This window comes from Cydia amplana, chromosome Z (genome assembly GCF_948474715.1).
Source record: "Cydia amplana chromosome Z, ilCydAmpl1.1, whole genome shotgun sequence".
In the NCBI taxonomy this organism is placed as follows: domain Eukaryota; kingdom Metazoa; phylum Arthropoda; class Insecta; order Lepidoptera; family Tortricidae; genus Cydia; species Cydia amplana.
In genome coordinates, this window is record NC_086096.1 from 16283983 (window position 1) to 16311141 (window position 27159).

At 37.3% G+C, this 27159-nt stretch overlaps 1 protein-coding gene across 1 annotated transcript in view; it reads right to left on the bottom strand.

Moving 5' to 3' along the window:
• The window catches only part of LOC134660791 (basement membrane-specific heparan sulfate proteoglycan core protein), a 211424-nt gene that overhangs the window by 28044 nt on the left and 156221 nt on the right, over positions 1-27159 (bottom strand). Inside the window, exons 10-38 of the mRNA XM_063516579.1 lie at positions 25465-25575; positions 25266-25382; positions 23733-23858; positions 22718-22831; positions 21512-21736; positions 20980-21105; positions 19515-19641; positions 18769-18875; positions 18028-18138; positions 14764-15120; positions 14284-14403; positions 13014-13067; positions 10333-10347; positions 7564-7697; positions 7135-7228; positions 6925-7059; positions 6531-6776; positions 6202-6398; positions 5803-5924; positions 4665-4881; positions 4141-4326; positions 3640-3782; positions 3388-3556; positions 2823-3040; positions 2322-2537; positions 1925-2197; positions 1571-1679; positions 803-900; positions 183-419 (exon numbers count right to left, since the gene is read on the bottom strand). Coding sequence (XP_063372649.1) covers positions 183-419; positions 803-900; positions 1571-1679; positions 1925-2197; positions 2322-2537; positions 2823-3040; positions 3388-3556; positions 3640-3782; positions 4141-4326; positions 4665-4881; positions 5803-5924; positions 6202-6398; positions 6531-6776; positions 6925-7059; positions 7135-7228; positions 7564-7697; positions 10333-10347; positions 13014-13067; positions 14284-14403; positions 14764-15120; positions 18028-18138; positions 18769-18875; positions 19515-19641; positions 20980-21105; positions 21512-21736; positions 22718-22831; positions 23733-23858; positions 25266-25382; positions 25465-25575 — 4504 coding nt within the window. The remainder of the gene's footprint in view (positions 1-182; positions 420-802; positions 901-1570; positions 1680-1924; positions 2198-2321; positions 2538-2822; positions 3041-3387; positions 3557-3639; positions 3783-4140; positions 4327-4664; positions 4882-5802; positions 5925-6201; positions 6399-6530; positions 6777-6924; positions 7060-7134; positions 7229-7563; positions 7698-10332; positions 10348-13013; positions 13068-14283; positions 14404-14763; positions 15121-18027; positions 18139-18768; positions 18876-19514; positions 19642-20979; positions 21106-21511; positions 21737-22717; positions 22832-23732; positions 23859-25265; positions 25383-25464; positions 25576-27159) is intronic.

Below are 27159 nucleotides of genomic sequence, written 5' to 3' on the forward strand. Positions count from 1 at the left end.
GTGAACTACACGAGATCAAAGTTATTTACATCTCGTGCGCTTTTGAGTCCCTTACTACGCTCAAGATTCTCGCTACGCTCGTGAATCTAGTATAGAATCTTTCGCTTGCACGGGACTCAAAATAAGCACTCGAAGAAATATCAAACTTTGATCTCTTGTTGTACAAATAACTATTGTTTTACCTGGTGAAACCAGGAGCGCAGTCCTCGCAAGAGGTGCCCAAGTATCCCTCGGGGCACACGCACTGCTCGACCTCCGCCGCCACAGGCCCCTCGCCGTTCTCATCCGCCATGTCTATGCTCGAGCTAACCAGGCTAGCTATTTGATAGCTTGTCGAATACGTTGCCTTTACTAATATTGCCTTAACGTCTGCTAAAGCCAGCAAGAATTGTTGACGGGGTATCGTTGTACCATCAGCTCTGAAAAAATAAAATAAATAAATGCATACGGCTGCGAACATGTGCACCTGTATTTAATCAATATTTTAAGGTGCGCATTTTAAATTAAAACGCTTCTCTTCTTTAACTAAGCTTTTTTCAAAAAAAAAATGTTTATACAAGTTTTTATCGCTGACTACTTTTCTATCAAGACTTGCGTTGTTTTATCACAGAGTTCCTATGGACACTGGCGACATCTGCTGTCCATCATCAGACCAGTTCAATGATACCATAAATATGGCGTGGTCACCCAAGTTACATGGGAAGTGGGTCTAATTTACCTGGCAATATTTAATGTACAGACACCGTGACAGGTGAAACTAAATAAAAACTTGTAAAATAAGGGGTCGTTTAGCTAAACTAACCTTTGCCACCCTTTTTCGAGGAACGGCACGGAAGCGTCCAAGACACCGTCGCTGCTTGGCCTGGAGTTGCCAAAGTAGTGGAATGTTTGTCGGTTTTGCTAAAAAAAAAAAAACATTTTTATATAATATACACGTTTCTAACATACAAATACACGAACAGTCCGCAATATTAGGTATGAATATTAATTATTATGTATAGGTTCCAAGCTAGTTAAGTCGCTGGCTAGTAGGTACATACATTAAAAATACAATGTGAATATTATCTAAGGTCAGGTGGGGTACGAGGAACTATGAGGGAAGGTGGACACTTGTAGAGAAACTAAACAGAGATACTTAAATATATTAATAACTAAATTAAATGATAATACTAAAAATAAAACTGTTTCATTACTTTCTAATACGGTTTCTCTTACCCCGAGAAAAATAAAGTATGTTTCCCTGACCCCACCTGGGGCCGATTGCATAACAACTTGTAATTAATAATATTAGCGGAAGTCTCTTCTCCATTCCTTTGATTAGAAAGAGACTTTCGCTAATATTATTAGTTATAAGTTGTTATGCAATCGGCCCCTGACCTTATTATTTATTTCTTACCACTAATCAGCCACTAATAAATAACAGATGAGGGTAGGTATATATTTTTTATACCGGATCTCAAAATTTGCATCCAATTAATTTGCCTCTTGTGGATAAAATGCAACTTTTTCGTCCGTTTTTGAAGCATAAAGAGAACGTTTACGACCTGGTGTGATGCAAAAAATATCTTACGCTAATTAGCTGAACATCAGGAGCATTGTTATCGTCCGCGGAGACGGGCACGTTGCGCAGCACGTAGCGTAGGTAACCGCCGTATGACGTCACTTTGTCGAGGGTAAAGCTGAAAAATAATTAACATATACTTGTTACAATTGTTGAAATACGATAATTTTGATATTTAAATAACTGTATTAGAAGTAAGAAGTTGAATTATGTAAATCGGCTGAAGTGTTAATAAACACCAATATTAAGAGCCAGTTGTACCCACAATTGACGGTTTACTTCTGTAACTCAGCAGTAAAATAATAACCCATTTCATACGAGAATGTGCAACCATTCAACAGGCCTTAAAGGTTTTAAAAATACCTTCGAGGTAAGCTCCAGTAGTAAATGTTGTTGCGCGATCTGTCGACGTCGTTGAGGAGCAGTTCCCCGCTGACGATCTGAGGGCGCGCGGAGGCTTCGACCGGAGCGTCGTAGCGCCCAGCGCCGTCCAAGCCCAGCGGCACGCTCTGGTACACGCTCACTTCGTCCACGACCTCCGGCGTGTCGAAAGTGACGCTGGTGGTGTTGCGGCGGAGATTGCTGCTCGTACACTGCTTCGTTAGGCCGGAACAGAAGCATTTAGCGCAGCCGTGCCTGAAATCAAATAGCACTTTAAAAACTGTCCTAGCTGCAATCAAATCTGTTTCATTAATATGTCGAATTAAACATTAAATATTCAGGCTTTGAGTAAGTTGCACAAAATCAAGAAAATGCTTACTTATAGGTTGCTGACAGGTGGAATGAGCCTTCTTTGCACTGGTCGCAGAACCGGCCTTCCACGTTTTGTTTGCATTCGCACTCGTCAGGCAAACGAGACTGGAGGGTGCCGACGGCGTTGCAGCTGGACGTGACCTTGCGTCGACAGTAGTCACCAGGGACTAATGGGTTGCCTTCGTATCCTTCCGAGCAATATTCACATCGGTCACCTTCGTAACTGGAAATAGCAAAAAGGTAAGGTGCTTTCAGATACTTTATAATATTAATACCTATTCTCTTTGTTAATACATTCTTGGAATTTTTAAGCAGGCCGGAAACCTGCTTAAAAATTCATGAAATTTTATAAGTTCTGCTCTTTAAAGTGTTTTAGAATTACTGACAAATGTTTTTACCTAATTTCTTGATAGTGATATTCTGCTAATAATTTCAAGCAAGGAACTGTATAAGTACCTATAGTAATACTGTATAATTATGCTTCAAATATGCGATGTATGTTAGTTACCCAGGAGCGCAGTCACAGATGACTTGTCCTCTCGGTCCCAGAGAGCAGGTGCGGGCGAACTGGTTGCCGCGGTCGGTTAGAGGGCACGGGCAGGGTTGACAGCCTGCGCCGCTGGACGGGTTGCCGTACATGCCCGCCGGGCACTCGCGACGCTCTTCGCGCACGCAGTTGCCAAGCCATAAGCCGGAACTCTCACGAACATAGCCCGATGAACATTTCTGAATAAGATTTTATTTAATATCACATATACAAAACAAATCAATTACCGCTTCCACGTTTTTGATATACGAGTACCTACATAATATAACAGTCAAAAACGAATTTCGACGGCTAATATTTTGTAATTTTTTCGAGCCCCATTACTTACCATTGGGCCTTAATAGACCATGGGTATTTTTATTATTATTCACAAGTTGATTTCGTAAGTTTAAGTTCCGAACTAACACATCACCATAGAAAATCGAATCCATAATATCATAAAGCGGGGCATTACAATAGATAAAGTTACATTGAATATGGATTTGAAATTTTAATTATCTTTCTTATTTTAAGATTGTGTATGTACCTCACAAGAAAGTCCGTCATAACCAGGAGGGCAAGAGCATTCTTCAACGAGATTGGCAGCACCCAAGCCCGTATTAAAGCTTTGAGCTGATTCCATAGAGAACTCGGTAATGTTGACCCCCACACCGTTCACACTTGCTCGCAATAATATCATCTCTACGTTGTCCAGTCTAAAAAAAACACAAATAAAAATAAAAATATACGTACTTATCGATAAGTTTATGAGAACTCTTCAAGTTGAGATATGACTTACGCCATCATGACATCTTCTCTGGTGGCTAGCTCGAGTCCATTGGGAGTAGCCTTCTGCCACGCACCTTGAGCTAAGCGAACTTCGACCCTGGTGGCCCTAGGGTCGCTGCGGCCGCGGTGATAAATTAGAGTTTCGTATTTGCCCTGGAATATTACCATTATAGTTTGAATTATCTATTCAAATGTCATATTTATTTTTTCCATATATTTAAATCGTATATAATTTCAGATATTTTAATTCCTAAAAATTACATAATAACGTTCGGCCGGATATAAAGCCCCGAGATATTTTGAGATATTTTTTCTCAGCTTTAGGAAGTTTTGGTATTAGTTAATACTACTCATCATGTCAAAACCCTATTAATATAAATACCGTAGAACCATAGCAACATTATGGCACAAAACATAATGGATGATACCGTACCGTTTTTTATAAAAATATTACATAATAAGTAAGTATTATTCGTATAAAGTGAAATTGTTAATCTTAAACAAATTTTACCTGAATAATGACGTCTGGCATTCTGCTGTCATAGCCTGTGTTTGGTCTCGCAGACTGGGGCGTTAGTGTATATCTGACGTAGCCTCCGTACGAGGTGAGCTGGTTGCCGTTGTAGGACTCCGGTAGAGTCAAGTACGGGAAGGAGTCCGTCGATGTGGGATAGCCCTGTACTTGCAGTTTGGTAATCTGTAGGAAGACATAGTAAACAAAACTAGTTGGTAGAAATAATTTAAACGTTTTTCAGCTGCTTTGATTCATAAGAAAACTCACATTATTAACGGACATTATCATAAAAACAAGAATTTTTGTAAATCAGTTAGTCTTCGTTTGAAATAATAAACTAAAGAGCGATCAATCACATGGTCGCACCTACATGCATAGACGTTTGCATCATTTCTGTCAATGTAGGTTTAATATTTATTTTACCCATGCGCAAAAGTAACTAAATCCATACGTCGTTTACTTTTACAAGTAACACCTAACTACCCGACGAATGACTTAATTTGCTGCAGACTTTATCTTACCGTAGCGCCGTTCCTAAGAGGTTGGAAGTAGTACTGGTCAACAGGATTGTTGGTGCGGCGTACCCCACCGCTGGGCTCCTGCTGAACGCCGACCAGCCGCGTGCCGCCCTCGCCCAGGGGCGTGGGCATGTTGTAGATGAACAAATCCGCGCTCTTGCACTGACTCGACTCCCCGAAACAGAAGCAGCGGATACATTCACTTGGCGAACGCGCTTCGCTGGAAACCGACATAAATTACAGTATCAGTAATACTAGGTATGATCTAATTCATCTTTCCACTGTCTCCATAGCATCCTAAACAAACAGATAAATTTTGGTAAGCTAATTCAAAGAACAGGTAGATAGGAACTTTACAAAAGGGGTACAAGGCCTGCGCAGCCCAGGTGAAAAAAAGCGGCCAAGTGCAAGTCGGACTCGCCCATGAAGGGTTCCGTATTTAGGGGATTTATGACGTATTAAAAAAAAACTACTTACTAGATCTCGTTCAAACCAATTTTCGGTGGAAGTTTGCATGGTAATGTACATCATATTTTTTTTTTAGTTTTATCATTCTCTTATTTTAGAAGTTACAGGGGGGGGGGGGGACACACATTTTACCACTTTGGAAGTGTCTCTCGCGCAAACTATTCAGTTTAGAAAAAAATGATATTTGAAACCTCAATATCATTTTTGAAGACCTATCCATAGATACCCCACACGTATGGGTTTGATGAAAAAAAAATTGTTGAGTTTCAGTTCTAAGTATGGGGAACCCCAAAAATTTATTGTTTTTTTTTCTATTTTTGTGTGAAAATCTTAATGCGGTTCACAGAATACATCTACTTACCAAGTTTCAACAGTATAGTTCTTATAGTTTCGGAGAAAAGTGACTGTGACATACGGACGGACAGACGGACAGACAGACAGACAGACAGACAGACAGACAGACATGACGAATCTATAAGGGTTCCGTTTTTTGCCATTTGGCTACGGAACCCTAAAAAGGTGTAAGTCCCATATAACACATACCTACCTACCCTGTTTTACCTAAGCTGCGCGAGACTTGTACCTCTTTTCACTAGAGCCACAGGAATAATGTAGGTAGATGCAAGTTTGTCCTACATATGCAAGTTTGTCGTGTTTTTCAGTAAGTGCTAACCTGTTGAAATATCCACTAGGGCAAATAGAGGTGCGGTCGACATTGACTATAGCGTCAAGAGCGCCGAAAGCCGTCGCCCTGTTGTTGACTGCCTCGCAGGAGTAGGCCCCGCTGTCTTCCGGCTGAATATATAAATAATGCATTACAACGTAAATCTGCCAACAATAATTTTCACCAGTGCTGTAGGTATCGGTGAAGTGGAATTTTCATACAAAATCTACAAAACGCTGGCGAGAAATGTCGACGGTTGCTCACATGTGTAAATAAACCTACGATAAATAGCCAGTCGCTGTGTTCCAAATTATGATGCACATGGATTATTTATAAAAAATAGTAGAGTGGCTATTTGTCAGCTACTATAATAATATGTGTAGGTAGATATAAATAGGTCACATTTACCTGCATGTTAGGACAAGACAGGACGCCAGTACCATTGATGCTGGTAGATGTGCACTTGGCTGGGACATGTCCCCAGTTGAGACGCCAGTTTATGAAGGGAACCGGTATACCGACGGCTTCGCACTCGAGCCTCAGAGACTCTCCTGGATTTAACTCAACGTGTGACGGCTGAGGCAGTTTTCGTATGGTGATGTTAACTGAGTAAATAAAAAACGTTACATTATTTCTTTACTTCCGGTAAGCAATATTATGAGAGTAAAAATAATGAATAGAGCAGTAAAGAAACAATAGGAGATATAAACATCCTATCACGATTAAGCTTTACTAACTGCATATTTCATCGCCTCCGTCGGAACAGTCGGGATGGTTGTCACAGTGGAAACTTTTCGGTATGCACTGGTTGTCACTGCAACGGAACTCAGACTGCGAGCAGGTCTCGCCTGGCCGCGCCGCGCCGCAGCCGCGCTCGTCCGACCCGTCGCCGCAGTCATCTTCAGAGTCGCAGGTCCACGACTTCAGGACGCATCGCCGGTTATCGCAACGGAATTGATTAGGCTCACATAAACCGTTTTCATCTAGAAACATTTTAACATAGTTATTATTAAAAGGTACGATCAGATCCAGATCCGACATATCTTTCTAACAATTTGAAGACAGATTGAAAGCACTACTGGACGTGATATACCTATTGTATATAATTGTAGATGAACGAATAATACTTACGACAAGTTTCTTCATCCGATTGGTCCGAACAATCAAATTTGCCATCACAAACTGAAGATTTCGGAATACATTGTCCGTTAGCACACGTAGCTTCGTTGGGTTGGCAACCCACGAACTGCGGCCTAACCGTTGTTGCTGAAAAACAAGCAGCATGTATAGAACATATTCGAAAAACTAAATGATATGTAAAATCGAGATAATAATACTTACTTGGATTTTCTACAGTCAATGTGACTCTTATTTCTGATCCGGGGGAACTTTCATAACTGTAAGCTCGGCAAATATATACACCGCTATCCGAGGGCTGTATAAAAATAAATAACAAAAATTATTAATAGGTAAGTGGAACGAGCAACCATTGTATAAAAGACACATAAATAAAATATCTGGTGCCTTTTCATGTAAGTGAAGTCTCATGTGAAGTCTCAAAGATACCAACACATTATGCTGTCCCGCCGATGATCAATATGAGCGGGGCAGCAATATAACTATGAGCATGCGATATAGATAAGAACAGGCAGGTCAATGTACCTACGAAATTCTTCGTGCCTACTGTCCTTACTTTATCACAAGTAAAAACCTTTCATGAAACGAATCCCAGCACTTGACTAAACATAGGTCAACACGAACTGTACTCACAGATACTTTAGTCATTTCGAGTCTTCCATTTACATCGGTAGAGCCTGGCTTCAGCGGCCTGCCGCCTTCTCGTATCCACCTGACTGGTGCGCGCAGGGGGCCTTCGTCGCGGCATTGGAAAACCACGTCGCCACCTGCAGAGAGCTCCGGTCAAATCTGCTACACTTGCACCTTGTCCAACCCGATGATATACCCAAGATCATTCAAGCATTAACGGGCTGTATAAGCGCATATACTTACATTATAAAAAATACAATGACCTAACTTAACACAATTTGATAAGGCCGCGTAGCCAACCTGTCAATCGCTAACGCTCCGTAGCGGTCGAAACGCAACTGTAACTGTCGCACTAATATAGAAGAGTGATAAAGAGACACAAAGCGTTTTGTTGTCGAAGCGATAGCGATTGTCAACTTGGCTAGGCCGGCTGGGATTTATGTAAATATACATTCATGTAAAAGTACATAAAGTTCATTGAATTCATGAACTCGAGCGTTCCCCATTCAATTAAAATACGTCATTAGCACATGCGAGAATAGACGTCCTCGTCTAATGATGACAATGATTACAATGAGACATAACAGATTGAGGCAGGGCCACAAACAATACTCCAAACGAGCGAATTCGGTCGACGCTACAAAATTCAGCGCCAAGCGAATTTGTTTGAGTATAGTTTTCGTGAGCCCCAGGCAGGTAATTTCAGAGTACCTAAAGGTGACAGTCCATTTCCAACTGCAGCTGCACTACTGTTCATTTTACTATGGAAATTGACAGTAACAGCGACGCGTTCAGTACCAGTAGTGCAGCTGCAGTCAGAAATGGAATGTTACCCTAAAAGAATAAATAGTATTTTATTGTATTTTTATTCTATTGTAATATGATTTAAAAATATCAAATTCCTGAATACAATAAATAATTATAAAGAGCAAATATATATGTGTATAATGTAAATATGTATGTTAATAATATAATATACAATTAAAACTTACCATACCATGGGTATAACTGGTATAAGTCCTAAACGTCGAAGTGAATTAAGTACGTGCACTATATTAATATATTATTTCATTGTTTTGCATAGGTACCTTCCGTCTGCATATTATTTGTATTTGCGGCATTTAATAACAAATTAATATATTTAAACATTACTAAAATACCAAATGGAATAATTATCATCAATACTTTCCGCAATAAAATACGGGCGACGATGTGGATAGATTATTGAACAGTGAGTTTTACAAACGAAAAAATGTACGAGTATATACTTACTATATTTATTTGTACACAACTTTGAAATTCCTAATATTATTATTTATATGAAATAATAAGATTAAATACTTCGAGTAGGTACTTATATAATTGAAAACCTTTTATTATAAATCAATATATAGGTAGTCAAGTTTTTATGTCCTGTCCTTTTTAATAAATGTATACCTTACTATTCTTACTAAGTAAACCTTCGACTTCTTTCGATTAGTAATTAATGAACTCACTCTCACATTTTATAGTTAGGTAAAAACCAAACTTGTTAATACATGTTATTGTTAAAAAAGTAAAATCCTGTTGGTCAGCGGTTACATACCTATACCTGTTGGCGTATTCGTACCATGCAATTAGAACCCATTTAGTTATTTTATAATGTGGCTATCATCTCAATGCGGTATAAATGAAATCCTAATGCAGTGTTGTTATTACCGATGGCAAAATATGACTTGAAACCGGTTTTTAAATTGTTCTCATATACATTAATCGTAATTTGAACAGTCAGCAGCAGAAGTTGCTAAGCGGGCGTGGTGTTCAAAATTACCTTGACACGCTCGGGCGTGGTGTTCAAAATCATTGCACGAGCCGGGGTTTGAAGCTGCGATCTCCGGATTGGAAGTCGCACGCGCTTACCACCAGCGCTTTTTTTATATATGCCACCGTAAAATTGTAAACACTCGTCAGATTATAATCTCGCTAGTTACATTATAAACTGACGGCAGAGAGATTATAATCTAACCTAACCTAACCTACGTTAGATTATAAACTAACGGGTTCACAATCTTACGGTAACATATACATATCTAAGACGATTTCACTTAATTTAATTTGATCTGTTTTTACTGTAAGTAAATAAAACTCAATATTTTTTTTTACTTACCTACATGAATGTTTAATGTATAAAATCCCTTGTTCCTTAAATAGTGCTGCGAGAAGATAAGTATCAATGGAATATGAGAACAATTAAATGATTGGCATACAATTATGCTTCTGGCCTCGTTCAATGACTTTTCTGTCTCATCATAGCATGATTAAGATGAGTGAGGATGAGTTTACTGTAAAATAGTAAGTAGGTATGGTAAGGCTCATCCCATATCCACCTCTTTTGACTAACAGAGTTAATGTCATTATTTATGAATGAAACCCTTAACAAAGATGCACTTCCATTCCTTTGAAATAAAATGGATGAATGGCAAAAAAATATATTTTTCTCTTATCCGGCCGGAAAGCGTCAACTTTCGCCCCCTGCGCTAAACGAAGTTGCCGATTTCCACCTACGCCGAAGATTAGAATAGTAGGGATACACACCTCGGCCAGTAAATAAGAAAGCCTCAGATCACATGCTTGTCGTCCTCGGCATCGCCTCAGCCGACAATTACATGTGCCATCAGACATTTCTTTACTTTGCTGCCTTAGGTATGTAATATAGTAATGAAGTTGCGTCAAGTTCAGTAAAACCCATAAAGCACGCTTTAGTACCCATAGTTATTAGGCACACTGACTCACCACTTTGATATTTGGCTGTTCCACCACCATGAAATAAAATAACAGACAAAATTATTACAGTTCAAGTCCACACCTAATTTCCGAACCTCCTGAGCAATGTCATTAACACCAGAAAAAGTCATCAGAGTTATTATACATATATTGTAATACCTGGATTAATATCTAACCGGAAAAAGTGTCTTTGTTCGGTCAAATATTATCGCAGGTAACTGTACAAAAGTTAAGTACCATTGTTAAATAGTTATGTTTACCATTTTGCTGAAATTCTAAGCTATTTATTGTATTGTATAAACGTCTATATAAAAACGCAAAAAAATAAGCTTTATCAAAGTCATATTAAAAAAAAATTGTTAGGTAATCCCAATATCTTTTGACGGTTATTATTTAAAGTAGGGCCCAAGAAGATAACAATCTTATATTCGTGCGTGAATGTTATTCCCGTTGGATCCTAAAAGATTCGTTGGATCCTAAAGATAACAAACACAAAAAAATGTAAACGTATAACATATTTACGAGGGTAATTTGAGAAGTAACTTGTTTCGCCTACGTATAGATGGCGTTGGCGTCAACTCTGTATGTATTGATTTAGTTTAGTAATTAAACATATTTAATATGTGGCGTCATGTCATTTTTGGCAGGAATTTGACATTTGACAGTAGTTCAAACAAAACTGGTCTGAGTTACGCGGGAAAATGGAGAAAATTGGAATTCGTGGAGTTTTTCAGTTCTTTTTTTGGAAGGCAAAACTGTGAAACAAATCCATAAAAGGATTTTACCTACGTTGGGTAGTTCGTGTCCTTCCTAGGGAACGATTTGACTTTGCGTAAATGAGTTTAAGCGAGGCAGGACATGCATTAAAGATGCACCTCGCCCTGGAGTCCCGAAAACAGCACTTTTACCCGAAATCATCGATAAAATCCATGATTTAGTTTTAGCCGACCGAAGATTGAAAATACGCGAATTAGCTGAAGCCACAAACATCTCTTCTGAGCGGGTGCATTTTATTTTACACGACGATTTGCACAAGAAAAAGCTTTGTGTAAGGTAAGTGCCGCGATTACTGACTCCAGAACAAATGCGTATTCGCATGTGAACATCTGATGAAGATTTGCAGGTGTTTAAAAAAAATCCAACAGATTTTATTCGCCGTTTTGTTACTATGGATGGAACCTGGATCCATCACTACATCCCGGAGACGAAACATCAGTCGAAACAATGGGCTGGTCATGGTGAGCCAACTCCAAAGAAAGCCATATGCATTCCGTCTGCTGGAAAGGTGATGGCGTCTGTGTTTTGGGACGCAGAGGGATACTTTTAATTGCCTACCTGGCCAAGGGAAAAACTATAACTGGACTAACTACGCATCACTTTTGGATCAGTTACAGGCGGCAATAGCTGAAAAACGTCCAGGTTTGGCAAAAAATAATGTGATTTTTCACCATGACTACGCTCCGGTGCATTCAAGTCGTGTCGCTGCACAAAAATTGTCGATGTTACGATTGGAACTTCTTCCACACCCTACTTATTCACCAGATTTGGCTTCGTCGGACTATCACCTCTTCCCGAAACTGAAAACATTTCTCTTAGGGCGAAATTTTAAGTCCGATGAGGAGGTTATATGGGAGGTCAATGCGTATTTCGAGGCCCTTGAAGAAACGCACTTCCGTGAAGGCATAGAGAAGTTGCAGACTCGTTGGGACAAGTGCGTAGAACTTCGGAGGGATTACGTAGAGAAATAAAATAAATACATTTGCAATATTATTATTTTTTGATATGAAACCAAGTTACTTCTCAAACAACCCTCGTATATATGTATATATGGAAGGTGGCTACCAGATAATATGGCTAGGTAACTGTTATACTTAACTGCTTATTTCTTTGGCCATACAATAGACAACACAATTAACGACAATAATTGATATAAAAATCCAGTACTTAAAAACGCTCTAAATTATTGGCACTGGCAATATCAGTCTACGTGTTAAAGAAATAAACGTCATTCTAAGTGAATACTGGCAATACAGAACTATTGCCAAAGCACATAATTTAAATTGCGGTACTGTACATTTATCATATTATATTAGATCGACCATCACCATCAGGGACTTATTTAGACAAATTAACCATTACCGTGTAAGTAGACATTGATATCTGCAACTGAAGCTGCTTTTAAGTTTTAACCATTTATATTTATACCCAAAACTGGAAGAAATATTTCTATGGGATCAGATTCTTCTTATGGAAATTATTAACCGACTTTGTATAGCTTGATTTACCTATGCTTGTACTGTGAATTAATTGCTGTCCCAGTATGGATTTATGCAGTACTGATACAAGTTTATCTTTTTAACTCACACTAATATAAAAGCTTTTAAAAATTGCGGTACAGCAAGTTGTACAGTTAAATAAAAATAAAAACGAATATAATTTTTTTGTGACTATATGTATAGGTTACTAAGTATATTTATAGTCATTCATATTTTAGAGTACCTTTGCCTCCACCTACACATGGCTCACCTGATGTCCTGGTCTTAGTGTACGAAAAACAGATATCAAGAATTTACTTTAAAACACAAACATCATATATACATATCTAACTCTACATTTTGTACATCCCTACTTATTTAATTTCATTTCATATTACTCTAATAGAAGAAAGTTTACACTTGAAATTGTCTTACCGTAACGAACAGCCTGTGCAGTAGGATAAGTTCTCAGGTCTAAAGCGGCGGGACCTGAAATAAAACAACAAAATGACATATGTAATACAAATACATCATAATGAACCCACTAGAAAGTATCAACAGTCGTGTTCAATAATAATTGTAATATCGGTAAGGAAAATAGATAATAGGAGATCAGACTATCGTCGTATAGACGTGGTGGGAAAAACTATAATTATGTTGAAGGACTAATCATAATCACCTACGTAAATTTCAGCAGAGGAAGAGACTGGGAACGTACTACGTACGTAGACTATTCCGTGTAAAATCACATTGCATACAAATAAGTAAACGTGGGTTCGCAGCACCAACATACCGCTGTTTTTTTTTATAGCGACCCTTCTTACAAATAACTCCGTGGTTTTCATTCCACTTTTCACAGAGTTTTCATAGTAGTTATGATGTCCTTATATGTAGAATAGTAAATGCCGATAAATGAATTTACAATAAGTATTCATTCAATATCAGGTTGGAGATGGAAAATCGTCAGTTTGAAACATGTAGTTACGAGGCGTTTAATATTACAATATTAGTAGGTGTAAATTTAACATACTTAGATTGGAACAGAAATATAGATAAGTAATGTTTGGGTTTAGTCATACCAAACCTTTAATAACGCCAAACATAAACAAGGTTTAGGTTTAGGAAGTCTGTTATAGGGCTCTTTAACCAAAATGAATCAAAGGTTTTTTTTAAGAAATTTCCTTGCGACTCAAATTTTGATTTTATTACAAGCAACATTTTTGTACAAAATGTACCTTTTGCAAGTATTATTTTAGCTAAGCAGCTCTATGGCGAAATATTAATTTATTATTAACCCCTTGTAAGACTCCCAATTAAGACTTTTATGTTACTTTTTATTGACTAGTTGTGTTGCCCCACCACGCATAACAGTCATAACTCATAAGAAAATTAGTTTGTATTGTATAAATTTAGAAGTTTTGTACTGTCTGCTACGGTTGTTGTGCGTGGTGAGACTTTAAAATAAGTTTTTAAAATATTTGGGTTACACTTAGCGCTAGAGAATTTCCTTCCAGCTAAATGTACATTATTTTGTCAGTATTGAGGCAATCCGAAGCCGTAGTTAAGTAGCTCAAATTCTATAGTTATTAATTCTAAGACAGCTGTTATGGTTTTATCACGGGTTAATAGAATTAATGCAGGTTATGGTACTTGTCAAGTGTTAATAGAATCGCAACACTAAGTGCTATTTGTTCCTGCTTCTTACTGTTGGGTGGACAGTCAAGTTCATCGCTGTCGTCTCGCGGACAGTCTCGGTGACCGTCACATCGTCGATATGCGTCTATGCAAGGGCCGTTCTCGCAACGAAATTGATTTCTATCGCAACCTAAAGTGAGGCACACAGGTTAACAACAACTAAGATGATCGATTATCGCATAGCACAGGTATATGTAACATAACTTGAGTTTTCTGTTTTCCTCCCAGTATTTTGTTATTAATTTAGTAAGTATAAATACGAAATGGAAAAACCTCAACAATATATGAGATATGTAAATTTATACACAAATAAAATAAGTATGTAATAAGAATCACGCAGCATTACCGCAGCCCTTCTAGTTGTAGCATTACATTTTCATTTTCAGTGATAGATTGCTTAGAACTGCAACACACTCACGCATTTATTTATTTGTGTATTTTGCACTTATAATTATTATCGTGTAGAGTTGTAGACACTGAAACCACATACCTCCAGAATTGTCAACATTCGTCGGAGGCTCATACGGGCGCTGGGGATATTCCGGCCGCGGGGGGTAGCTCGGGCGCTGGGTATAGCTCGGGCGCTGGGTGTAATCGGGGCGTGGGGGATAAGCGGGGCGCGGGTTGTATTCCGGGCGCGGCGGGTATTCCGGTGCTGGCCGGAACGTGGTGGTGTACTCGGGTGGTGGCCTCCATGTAGTCGTAGTAGGAAACTGGTCAAACGAAGGGGCGGGAGTGATACAGTTCTCTTCGTCTGAGTTGTCCGTACAGTCACTGACTCCGTTGCAAAATTGGTTTTCCAGGATGCATTGACCCGAGCGGCACTGTCTTTCGTTGTCCTTGCAGCCTAAAAAGGATAATGTTTGTTATAGTCTGATCTTATGTTAAATAACGTTTTTTGAGTGATTAATTGATATTTATAAATACTCAGCATACTAATACTACATATTTATAAATACTCAGCATACTAATACGAGCAGTATTTTTAAGTGAATAACATGCATTTTGCGTGAATTCTGTACAATCATACCTAATACATACATAAATGTCAATGAAATATTTGTAGGTTTGTAGATAGGTATATTGTGATTCTGAAGTTCACGTTCATTCAATTTAATTGAAATTATTTTGAAATCTACTCTACCAAATTATTGTTAAGTTTCAACTTTTCAAAGTATAAAGTGCAGGCATGCATTTATTTTACCTAGCCGTATCTAGCCGGTACTGCGCTAAGTAAATATCCTGATATTAGTGTCGTTGTCACACCAGTCACAACCAGTCAGGGATTTTTTAATGCATAGGTATGTAATGAATTAAAAATATTTTATTATGTTTTATCTATATTATTCGGTTTAAAGATTCTTTATTCTCATAAGAATACAGACACTGATGAAGGCATTAAATAGGTACATTACACATAATAATTAAAGTTGTACGTTTCGTTGCTACAGTGCAAAAAATCATGCAAAGCATGAAATCAATTAAGTACTAAATACAGATATATGTATGGGTACTAGAAACCATAACTCGTATCAAAAATAATTAAAAAGAATTCAAATAAACAAAAATAGGTAACTATTTCACAGTCAAGTGAATGGCAAACCTAGCATTAAGTTCAAGATTTAATAAGATTTCTCATGCTGGCTCGTTGTTTTTCTATGAAGTGTGCAGAAAGTAATACGTTTCTGCTCTAAGGCATTTAACAAAAAATATCATCTTGACTGTCAAATTGTTAAAAGGTAGGTATCGCTCAAGAAAGACTCATTTTCATTACAAAAATACGTAAATATGTACGTCAAGGCTAAAATATAATGTCTTCTAAGAAATCATTAGTCACTACTACTTGCTACTACCTAGGGTCGAAAAAAATAGGTATTATGGGAGTACCGAAACACTTTGGATGTTTCAACACGCATTCAGCATTCCATTATATGTTGTTAATACCGGAATTATAACAGTTTTGTTCGTCGGAGAAGTCCGAACAGTCATAGACATTGTCACACCGCTGCATGTGGGGTATGCAGCGCCCATTGTAACATGTGAATTGTGATTCGTGGCACGCAGCATCTGGCGCCGGGGAGCGCGAGGGTCGCGCCGCCGCCCAGTCTGCGCATTACCGGGTTACGTACCACCGACACTTACATCGCTACCAACTCGAGACCTAACTGTGAAACCGCGAGCGATCTCACCATTAACAACGACGCTTTGCCAATGTACAATCCTACCATAGGTATCATTATAGGTAACGCCTATCCCACGTATCATAAACTATCTTTGAATTAATTTAAATTTAACTCACAAAAATCACGATAAGTTGAAAAGCAATAATAATGTAAACTGAAAGTTAAAATTGAGAAGAAACTAATCCGTATTTATTTTAAATGATTATTCAGTAAATGCTAGTGAAAGTGGGACCCAAACCTACAACTGTAGCAAGGCATCCCTTAATTTCCGACATTCCTCCTCTTAGTTAGACGCAAACCTAGAGATACGACTATATCACATCAGTTGAAACAGTATCATGCTATAGGGAGAAGATTAGTTAACTGGTACATAAATAGATAATTATGAAGTAGTCTAATAAATTTGTGCAATGTGCATCTTCGTCAGTGGTGCCATTTATAGCCAATATGTGCGGTTATTCAAATATTAGTGCTAAATTGCTTTACAAGCGTTGACAGTGCATTTGTGCATCTATGTGTTTGAAATTTGCACCTGCTGCTATTGTTAGCAGCATTAAATACTTACTTATGGCGTTATTCATAAACGGCTGTTAATTTAATCAGTTGATGATCGTCGTTTGTCCCTATCTGTTGTTATGCCATAGAGAGGGACAAACGACGATCGTCAGCTGATTACCTTAGCAGACATTTATGAATAACGACGTATAACATATATAACATGATATATAATAGGGAGTCGATTTTTGGATATCGTGCGCTCGATTTCGTTAGTCGAAAATCCGTGGTAAACCGCGAATTGATAATTTTGAAATAAGAGCAATATAAATATGGAATCTAGTGGTATTGACCACTCGTTTTCAATTCGATTACTTAGTAGAATTTAAATGCCTAGTAGTGGAGTTATATTGAAGGGAGTTACACGAAATCGAGCGCTAAATATTAAAAAATTGGCCCCCTGACCAAGGCAAGATACATGACATGAGCGATAATTATTCAGATAAAATTGCATTTTACGAAATAATTATACCTAAAAAATAGTCTTAGCAAAATCAAAACCGGTCTTGTGTAACAATCAAACACCGTGAAGAAAACGGTTCAAAGTTGTTAATATAGTCTAATAAGTAATAATTTTCTGTCGTCGTGTATCGCGTATCGACTTAGTTAGGTATATGAAATTTAATAAAATATGACAAAAAGGTAGGTATCGAATAAAATTCCTATGCAGTAAATGCCGTTTTATCTGTTTTGTGATAAATATAGTGTAACAAAATAACTAAAAAATTTTAAAAAATCCTGATTTGATCTGTTTTGTTAAGAGTAGAGGTTCATTTTCACTAGACATGACGATTCAGTAACTTAATTGATTTAAAATAATTATTTATTTTTTATATTGATAAAGTTTTGCTAATTGCATAAGTGTAAAATACTCATATTCTACAAAAAATATGTTTAGCACTATTGAAATTGCAAGTAAGTAACACATATTTTTCCACAATAAAACCGATCTCGGATAATTATAGGACACTTTTCCTTTCTAAACAATATTAAAAATACAATAAAACGTTACTTACGGCAGTTTTCTTCATCGGAGCCATCGGTGCAGTCCGGGTGGCGGTCGCAATAGAAGTTGATGTCAATGCAGAAGCCATTATTACATGGGAACTGGGTGTCGGTACATTTCTCTGTAAATTAATAAGTTTCAACATTAAAACCAAAAAATAATAAAGATTAATACGCTATCAAAAGAGATACGTCGTCGATATTGGAAGAGTTTTGATATACTAGCTTCTGCCTGCAACTTCGTCTGCTCAAAATGATGATGATCTCTGTACCAAATTTCTTCTAAATCGGTTCAGCAGCTTTATTGATTCCCCATACAAATTTCCACCTCCCTTTTCACACCCTTACGGGGTGATTTTTGACATAAAGCTATCCTATTGTGTACAATAAAGTGATCTTATTGTATCCTGTGTTGTGTACAATAAAGTGATTACTACTACTACACTACTACTATTTTCTTCCCCGGGACTCAAACTGTCTATATACCAAATTTAAACTAGCTTGGTTCAGCGGTTTAAGCGTGAAGAGGAATAAAAACAGGTATTTGTTAGTATATTTTATATTTTTTTACTTCAGAATGGTTTCAATTCAATATGATACCTACCATAAATGATTTATACAAAAACGATACCAAAATTGGCGAGATAAAGAGAAAGGCGCCCGCAATTTAAGGGGCCTCCCAGACCCTCGGAGCTCGTCCGCATACTGTGCGGGTGAGTATACCGTCAAGTGAAGTTTGACGTACGACTTACCCGATGGTATCATGATTTTGTCGCAGCCATCTTCGTCACTTTCATCCTCACAATCTGGTAGGCCATTGCAGCGCACATTTTTGTTCACACATTCTCCACTCTTACATCTAAACACAAAAACAAACAATTTTGTTGTAATACTTATAACTAAATAATTGGGTATTCATTATATTAATAGATCTATTAAGATAATATAATTAGATCTTTGACGGGAAGAAAAACTCTGTTGTATGATAGAATAAATAAATAATGTAAATTGACCATTCGCGCAGTCATACGTTAAACATATATATTTAGCATAATTCGCTAAAGCCACATTGCACTCGCTAATGACAAATTAAAATTCATTTTCATATATATAATCCGAGCATTATTAGATAAGCGTTGGTACTTAGGTATACATTTGGATATAATCGATAATTATTTTCCTACTTGACGAGCATAATAAAAATTCTTATAGTACATTAGTGTAGAATAATTTGTATTTTAATTTAATATTATGATCTAATATATTTCTCTAAATCTAAATCATAAAATACATATGTTTTAACATTACTTGACCAAAACATTTTTATCGGAGCACGACGCGGTTTGCTTTCGTCCTGGGCATTTGTTGTTGACTTAAAAGGACTACTGAAAATTACTAATGCAAGATGATCTAGTAATTTAATTGGTTATTTATGGTCAAGAAATAAAATAGTAGTTAGTAGCTATGCAAAAGTGGTCTTATTATCAAATAAACTGACCTAAAGTTGTCAGGTCCTTCGCAGTTGTTGCAAAAGTACTCGTCGCTGCCGTCCGAGCAGTCCTGCTCGCCGTTGCAGATCTGCGACGGCACCAGGCAGTTCCCGTCGCATTCGTGCTCGCACGGCTCTTTAACAAAACACACAATTCAAAACCTTTCCGTATCCTAACCTAATAGCTTTCATCCATCTGGCTTTACGGGCAATAATAATGAGGCATGACGGGCCAGTACAGCGGTGTGAAATCGCTACAACGCGATTGGTTGATTAGTTCGCATCACGCGCGCGATTGGTTGACGAGTTCGCATTACGCGCGCTATTGGTCGCAACTAGTCGCGTTAGACTGCACGATTGACTAGAATTCGTGAGTAACACCGCTGAACTAGTACCATTTTTAGTGCCCCATTAGCCCGTCCTTAGATATTATACGTCAATGCTTTCATCGTAAATTCAATTTTGATCGTAAGTCATCGTAAATATACCAAATCCAGGAATATTAATAACATATTTATAACACTGGGCACCGCGTAGATATACATTACATATCACACTTAGCATGGCAACGAACGCAGTGCTGAATACGTACATCAACAATTTACAATATTTACTTTCGCAGTGGCGGCAGAAATAGGTATTTCAGCTGATATTTATCACAATACCAAAATGTGAAAATTAAAGTATAATTTAGATTAAAGTGTAATAAAGGCAACAATAATATTTTTACAGTCTAATATTCTATTCTTTATATATATATATATATATGCATCTCCTATGGTAGTAATTACATTTAAATAGAGAAAAATATATTCGGGGTCATCTGACAGCTCTAAATGAAGCAAAGCTTGTTTGATGGGTTGTAGGCGCATCCTAAGATAGATAAATACAAATTTAGATAAACAATTGTATTCATGAATTTCGTTTAAGTAGGTATCCACCGAAAATGCGTGTAATTTTCTTTTTCAAGGAAATGAATGAGTTATCCCTCGATTGTAGGCATCGAATGAACTTTACTTTGATTGCCATTAAACATTACGGAGACGCTGGTTTTCCATAGAAAAATGGTTGAATAAAGAAATAAATAAATATGATTTCAACTTTCACGATTTTTACACATAATAAATATGGATATAATTAGACAGTTTCGATGGGAAGGGACATTTATGCTGCAGGCTGAGTTCTCAGTAGTATAAAATGCTAATAAAATCTAGCATAGCCAGTGGAGGAATAGTTATTTTCGATACAAGTGCGAAAAAGAGGAAATTCGAAACGAGTGGCGATAAATTAAAACACGACCGAAGGGAGTGTTTTAAATCGACACGAGTTGCGAATTACCTATTCGCACGTGTATCGAACAACGTTTTACATTACATATGGCACTTTAAAGTTTCGACATACGCACGAAAAGTGCTATTTTACGCACTAGTGCGGAAAAGTAGCCCCATATGTACTGTAAATAATTTAAAAGTACCGGGTGAAGGACAGTCGAGCTCGTCTTCGGCCGAGTCGCACTCGACCACGTCGTCGCAGTGCACGGCGCACCGCACCTGCGACTGCGGCGCGCACGTGAACTGATCCACCGGGCATTGCTGCGGCCCTGCAACACACAGTATCTTGATCATCTCTTAAAATGTCACTTTTCATATGCCACATCAGATTGCTTATCGCTTGTGCCAAATCTATTGACTTTAAATGGCAAAACATGGACGAAGCATTTAACGGACATTTACAACTGTTCGATTTCTTAAAATTGCTTTAAAAAATATTGATATTTAAAGCGAACTGACATACAGTACCTAACGTCATTTTACAAATTAATTGCGAACAACAATTTAAATTCAAAACTAATAACTTAACTTACCTAACGGTTTTTATTCTAATGAAGTGATTTTTTAAGAGTAACATGCCGTGCAGTAATATAATCAAATGGTGTACATGCACATGCCTATCACAGAGGGAAACAATTTGTAACTTTTTGCCAACGGAAATCATCCAATACTTACCGCAGTTTAACTCGTCCTCACCGCCAGGGCAATCTCTTTTAGCGTTACATCGTAGCGCGATGTTGAGACAGGAACCGTCCCTGCACAGGAACTGGTCCCTTTTGCAACCAGGGCAGTTCCTCTCGTCGGATCCGTCTGCGCACTCGGCCGTCCCGTTGCATTGTGCGTCGGCGAGCACACACTGCCCGCTCGAGCATTTATATTCATAAGCCATGCATATTGTGCCTGTCATAATTTATCGCTTAAACCACAACCCTTCACGGGCCAGAAATATGTACAAAACATACTTATTCTAAAGTATCTGCCGGTTTGCAATATTTCTGACTAATGGGACTTATTAATATTAAAAGTAGATATATGGGCATTATGTTCCCTGGACATATCAAATTATCATTATGCACGATAGTATACATGAATGAGATTCGCTATGTTTACATAATACATATGTATGTTATCTGAGGTCAAAGTAGACACTCCTTAAACAAAAAAATACAATCTACACATGATGAAAAAACTCTCTGTTTCTTAGTCAAAGCAACATAATACATCGTAACTAATTATTAAAAAAAGTATTAAATAAAATTTGTTAGAGGTAAAAGTTGATTTAGTAGGCAAAGCTTTAACAACGGGACTGGTGTAAGAGAGAACTCATAAGGCAATTTTTCTGACAGTTTACCATGGTTTGCTTACATGGGAGCTTTTAATCAGGAACTATTTAACAATCAATTATTAACTTGATACACGCTGATAGTCAACATTAAATTCAGTGCGTCGTGTTTCCACGTATCATGATGTGCTCTAGTGAGCGTACGGGTCCTCAACCAATAATATAATTGGTTATTGGTTGTTATATGGTATAATTTTGATATGCTGCATAAGTACATGCTGCATACTTATTCTAGACAGGTTCAAAAAATATTGTACGTACTTACTTAGATAAATCAAACATATGTTTGTCAGAAAGTTTGCCGAACTGATTTCACCTTTTCATAGACAACGGAAGATAAAAAAATTAAGTAGGTACCTAAATAAAACGTTCACAAAAAAACTAAGTCAATTAAATTTCAAATTGGGACACAAATTCGAAATCTACAATTTTAGAGCTGTCAAACGTTACTGCCCAACCATCACCTCTTGACTGTACAATTGTAGGTACGAATAATTTAAACATATCTTGAAAAATCATGAATGTTAAAAAAGTCAAACCATATTTGCAACCGCGTTCGTCTGAACTGTCCTGACAGTCATGCGTTCTGTCACAATGCTTAGATGCCGGGATGCAGTGGCCATTGTCACATTTGAAGTCGCCTTCACCACATGCTGACGGATAAAAGAAATCTCGTCTTATACACGTTGACACGTATCAACGCTACAACGAAGAGGAGTGGACCAGACACCTGCAGTGCTGCGTCCAGGACGCAGCCTCCTCTTTGCTTTATCGTTGGGTTACGGGACAACCTGTTTTTTATCACAAGCTCAATGTGCTATTGTTAAGTCTTCTTATTAGTCTAAGATATCTACTTTTCAAAAGATTTAAATTAATTAAATAGTAAATGACAAAGTATGTTATATTTAAGGAAATAACTACAAGACTTTATGCCTAACATTTCTCAACAAATATTAGTAGTAGGGTGAGAAAAGCAAAATTCATACTTACTTTAGATAATAAATATAATAATAAAAATATGTATATTGAACGTTTAGTTAAAACAGATTTTTTTTAATTTATAATTAAAATAAAACGTGTATTTTTAAATATGAACCTAGGTACTTCTTTAATTTTACGCACAGCTAGTAAGTGGCCACAGCTCACAGGCACTTCGCGAGGTAAATACGTAGCGTAGCCTAGTTAGTAAATAGAGTAAGTATATTTGATGTACAAACAGCATTACTCTTAATTAATTGTCCGTCGGTGGACAGTATGCCTTTTGTAATAAGGTTTACGAACTGTCCGTTAACAGTGTGGGTGATGGTACAAAGAAAGCAATCAAACGATCAATGAATAAGCAATGAATATAGGACTATTATAATTATCAAATTTAATGGAAGCTCATCAGAGCAATATTTACGATTCAAATAAATAATAGTAAGTATATAAACTATAGAAATGGAACAAGAAGAAAGAGAAACAGAAGAAGAAAAAGGGACAGAAGAAGAAAAAGGGACGAAAAAGAAAGAAAACAACAAACAAAACCGAAAACTTTAAACTGAAAGAACTTACGACAATTCACTTCGTCGGAATAGTCTCCTGAAGGGCAATCGTAATTTCTGTTGCATCTTTGACTTTGCAGTATATACGTTCCGTCTTTGCACATAAAGTACTCGTGGGATGTCAGCGGCGGCAAAGCTAATATTAAAATAAACATGCAAAATATTAAAAAAATTAGGTGATTGAAAAGCACACACATTAAATAAGGGCGATATTAAAAGGCACGTGTCCATTTACATAAATTTAGGTCAATCGAAGTAAATATATGAGTGAGAACACACAAATAAATTTAAGTCAATCTAAGTGAATATGTATGTGGCACTAGTGAGAACACACAAATACTTACCTATGAGTAAACAAATCGAAAACCTTAAGCTACTACTGATACGCGACCCCTCTGGTGCTATGCTGTATTTTATTTTGTCACAATGGTAATATATCTTTATATTTGTAATAAATAATACAAATATTACAAAACTATATTTGTATTTTTTTAAGTATAAAACTCCCATTAGAAACCCCGTTAAAAATAATTGTAACAATACTCGTATGCATTATCCTCGACTTTGTGCTACGAAACTGGGAGCATATTTGACTCGTCTGAGAGAAAGGTCATGACTTGGCTACCATAGTTGTACTTGATTGTCCGCTTTCCTCAATATATGATTTTGAAGTTAACATATTGCAGCCACATACATGTGATTCTGACGACTCGAATCATATCCCTTAATGTTCATTTCATTTAATGTGCGTGCTAGCTAAATTCATATTTGTTTAGCATGCTATATTAACTAATACAATGGTATAATGAAATTATTAATTTAGTGATATATGGCTTATGGCTTTTAATTGAATGAGATAAATGATAATTTAAGATTAAGTTATAATAATCGTAGTATGACAAAAATAATAATGGAAGTATTATTTTAACCATTTAAATGACGATGAAAAATATAATCAGTAAAAAATAAAATCAAATAAAAGGTACACTATTAATATTCAGATCCGAACCAAAGTCTTGCGAAGCTCGGACGAGAAATATTGGTGGAAATTAACCAACTTTAGGTAGGCAAGCATTTAGTTCGGTCGGATGGTTACCGAGACAGTTGCGCTCGTCGGATCGGTCGGTGGGGCAGTCCACGCGACCGTCGCAGCGCTGGCTTCGCTTGATGCAGGTTCCATAATCGCACTGCCATTGGTTTGCCGTGCATGCTTTTTAAATAAACATAATATATCAGTCCACCAGTTTCAAAAGATAGACATACCTTTTAAATAGGTGAACACTTACGACAACCCATCTCGTCGCTGCCGTCGCCTGCACAGTCTCTGTAGCCATCACAGCGCAGAAGCATTGATATGCAAGTGCCATCTTGGCAGCGAAACTTTCCGCTGTTCGAGCATACGTGGTGACCAGACCATGCGAATATACGAGATACTTACCGTTTCAATCCAAAATGAAGCATAAGGAAACGAACATACATTTAGTTACAGCCAGGTACCGATATTTTAATATATCATAATAATTACGATCGGCATTTTTCTTACCTGCGGGGCAGTTTATTTCGTCAGACCCATCATTGCAGTGATCTACACCGTCGCATCGTTTTCTTTCTTCGATGCATACATTGCTGTCCCGGCATTGGAAGTCGCCGTGTTTGCAGTCTGTACGATATCAATCGAATAGACGTAATATGGCATGGAAGGCACTATATTTAAACCAACTTGTGTTTAGAAACTAACTCACCGCAACCGACTTCGTCTTCATGGTCTGGGCAGTCCACGACGCTGTTACACCGACTCGAGCCCGATATACATTTCCCGTTGTTGCAGCGGAAGTCGTTGGCACCGCACGTTTCTGTGGACAAATATACAATCAATAATCAATGCTTATAATATTAATTAAATAAAGCTCTGTATGACCCGTTCCTTTCTCGAAGGAATATGAAACCCATTATTTGTCGCAAAAATGAAAATTGGTACACTGATAATCTTAATGCCCAACAATACTAATTAACAAGCATTTAATAATATATACCTAACTACCTAATCAATTTCAAATGAAACATATCAAGGGGTTAAAGCTTACATACATATATGTAAATATTTTGATTTTATTTTAGTCCTTTAATTGGCAAAGATAAGTTAAAAATAAAGCGCCATCTACCCACAATACTGTAAATCAATAAGCTGAGGCACCGGTACATGCCGAACTGTAGTAAGGATTGCGTATTCCTTTCTCTCTCTGTACCACCAGTAGACCTATCGCAAGTATACTTGGTGTATCAAGTATAGATGGCGTTACGTATCAAAGAATTCTTGTGATCTGAGAGTTTCTTGTACAGTCAGCAGCAATAGTTGCTAAGCGGGCGAGGTGTTCAAAATAATCTTGACGCGTTTTTATTGTTAAGAGAATAAGAGCGCGTCAAGGTAATTATGATATGAACATCTTGCCCGCTTAGGAACTTCTGCTGCTGACTGTATTTCAATCGATTGACCATAAACCATAATTTAGCATGTTACACCACTATATCGATGTGTTACACTCGTATAATTATTATAGGTGCAGTCAACATCAAATAGATGTGACGCCCAAGTGGCTAAATATGTCATTTCATTTCATGGCGAGATTGGCGACAACCAAAACCGTCACATTATAAAAAAAACATGTTAAGTAAATCGATATACTATGTCGAGTGGGGTATCCTTTTATAGGTATTTATAAATCGTCTTTAGGTCTCTTTGATCATTTTAAATTCTGAATGTACATTCTGTAGTCGTCATAATATAAAGCAAATATAAAGTCACAAGCGTCACAACAGTTTGAAAGTAAATAATCCGTTTTCCAGAAAATTATTGTTTCGATTTTCAATGCAATTTACTTCTCACCACATACCTCTCACTCCGCACGCTGGCTCATCAAATTTTATATCGAAACAAGTACTTTCAGTCAAACGGTTAAAGTGTGATCACGTTTCCACAGTCAGTGCATGTGCTTTAACATAAATCGACAATAAAAAAGAATGCTCTCGTTTCAAGGAAAATCTACATTTTTTCCAAGCATAAACATTTTCAGAAACACCTTTTCGTATTTAAAATTCCACAGCCCACCGCGTAGACGAGCCTAGTACGTGATATACTTAGCACAGCCAAGGCGCTAAACAAGACAATGTTCTCGACTTCACCTAGCGGCTTTTGGGCTTTAATATAGCCGAATATTATGTGGATATCAGTGGATTTCGCATCATTATAAAATGTATGTACTTATCATGTACGTTACATATCCGCAAATTGGAACCTACTTATCAGTGTTCTTTAGCTTAGGACTCCTTGGTCTAGGTTGAAAATCTAACAACTTGAATTTCGAGAACCTCAGTAGTTGCAGACGACATCGCGTATGTAATCAGTTCCTTTCCCATGGCTGCATGCCCAGGATTTTTCG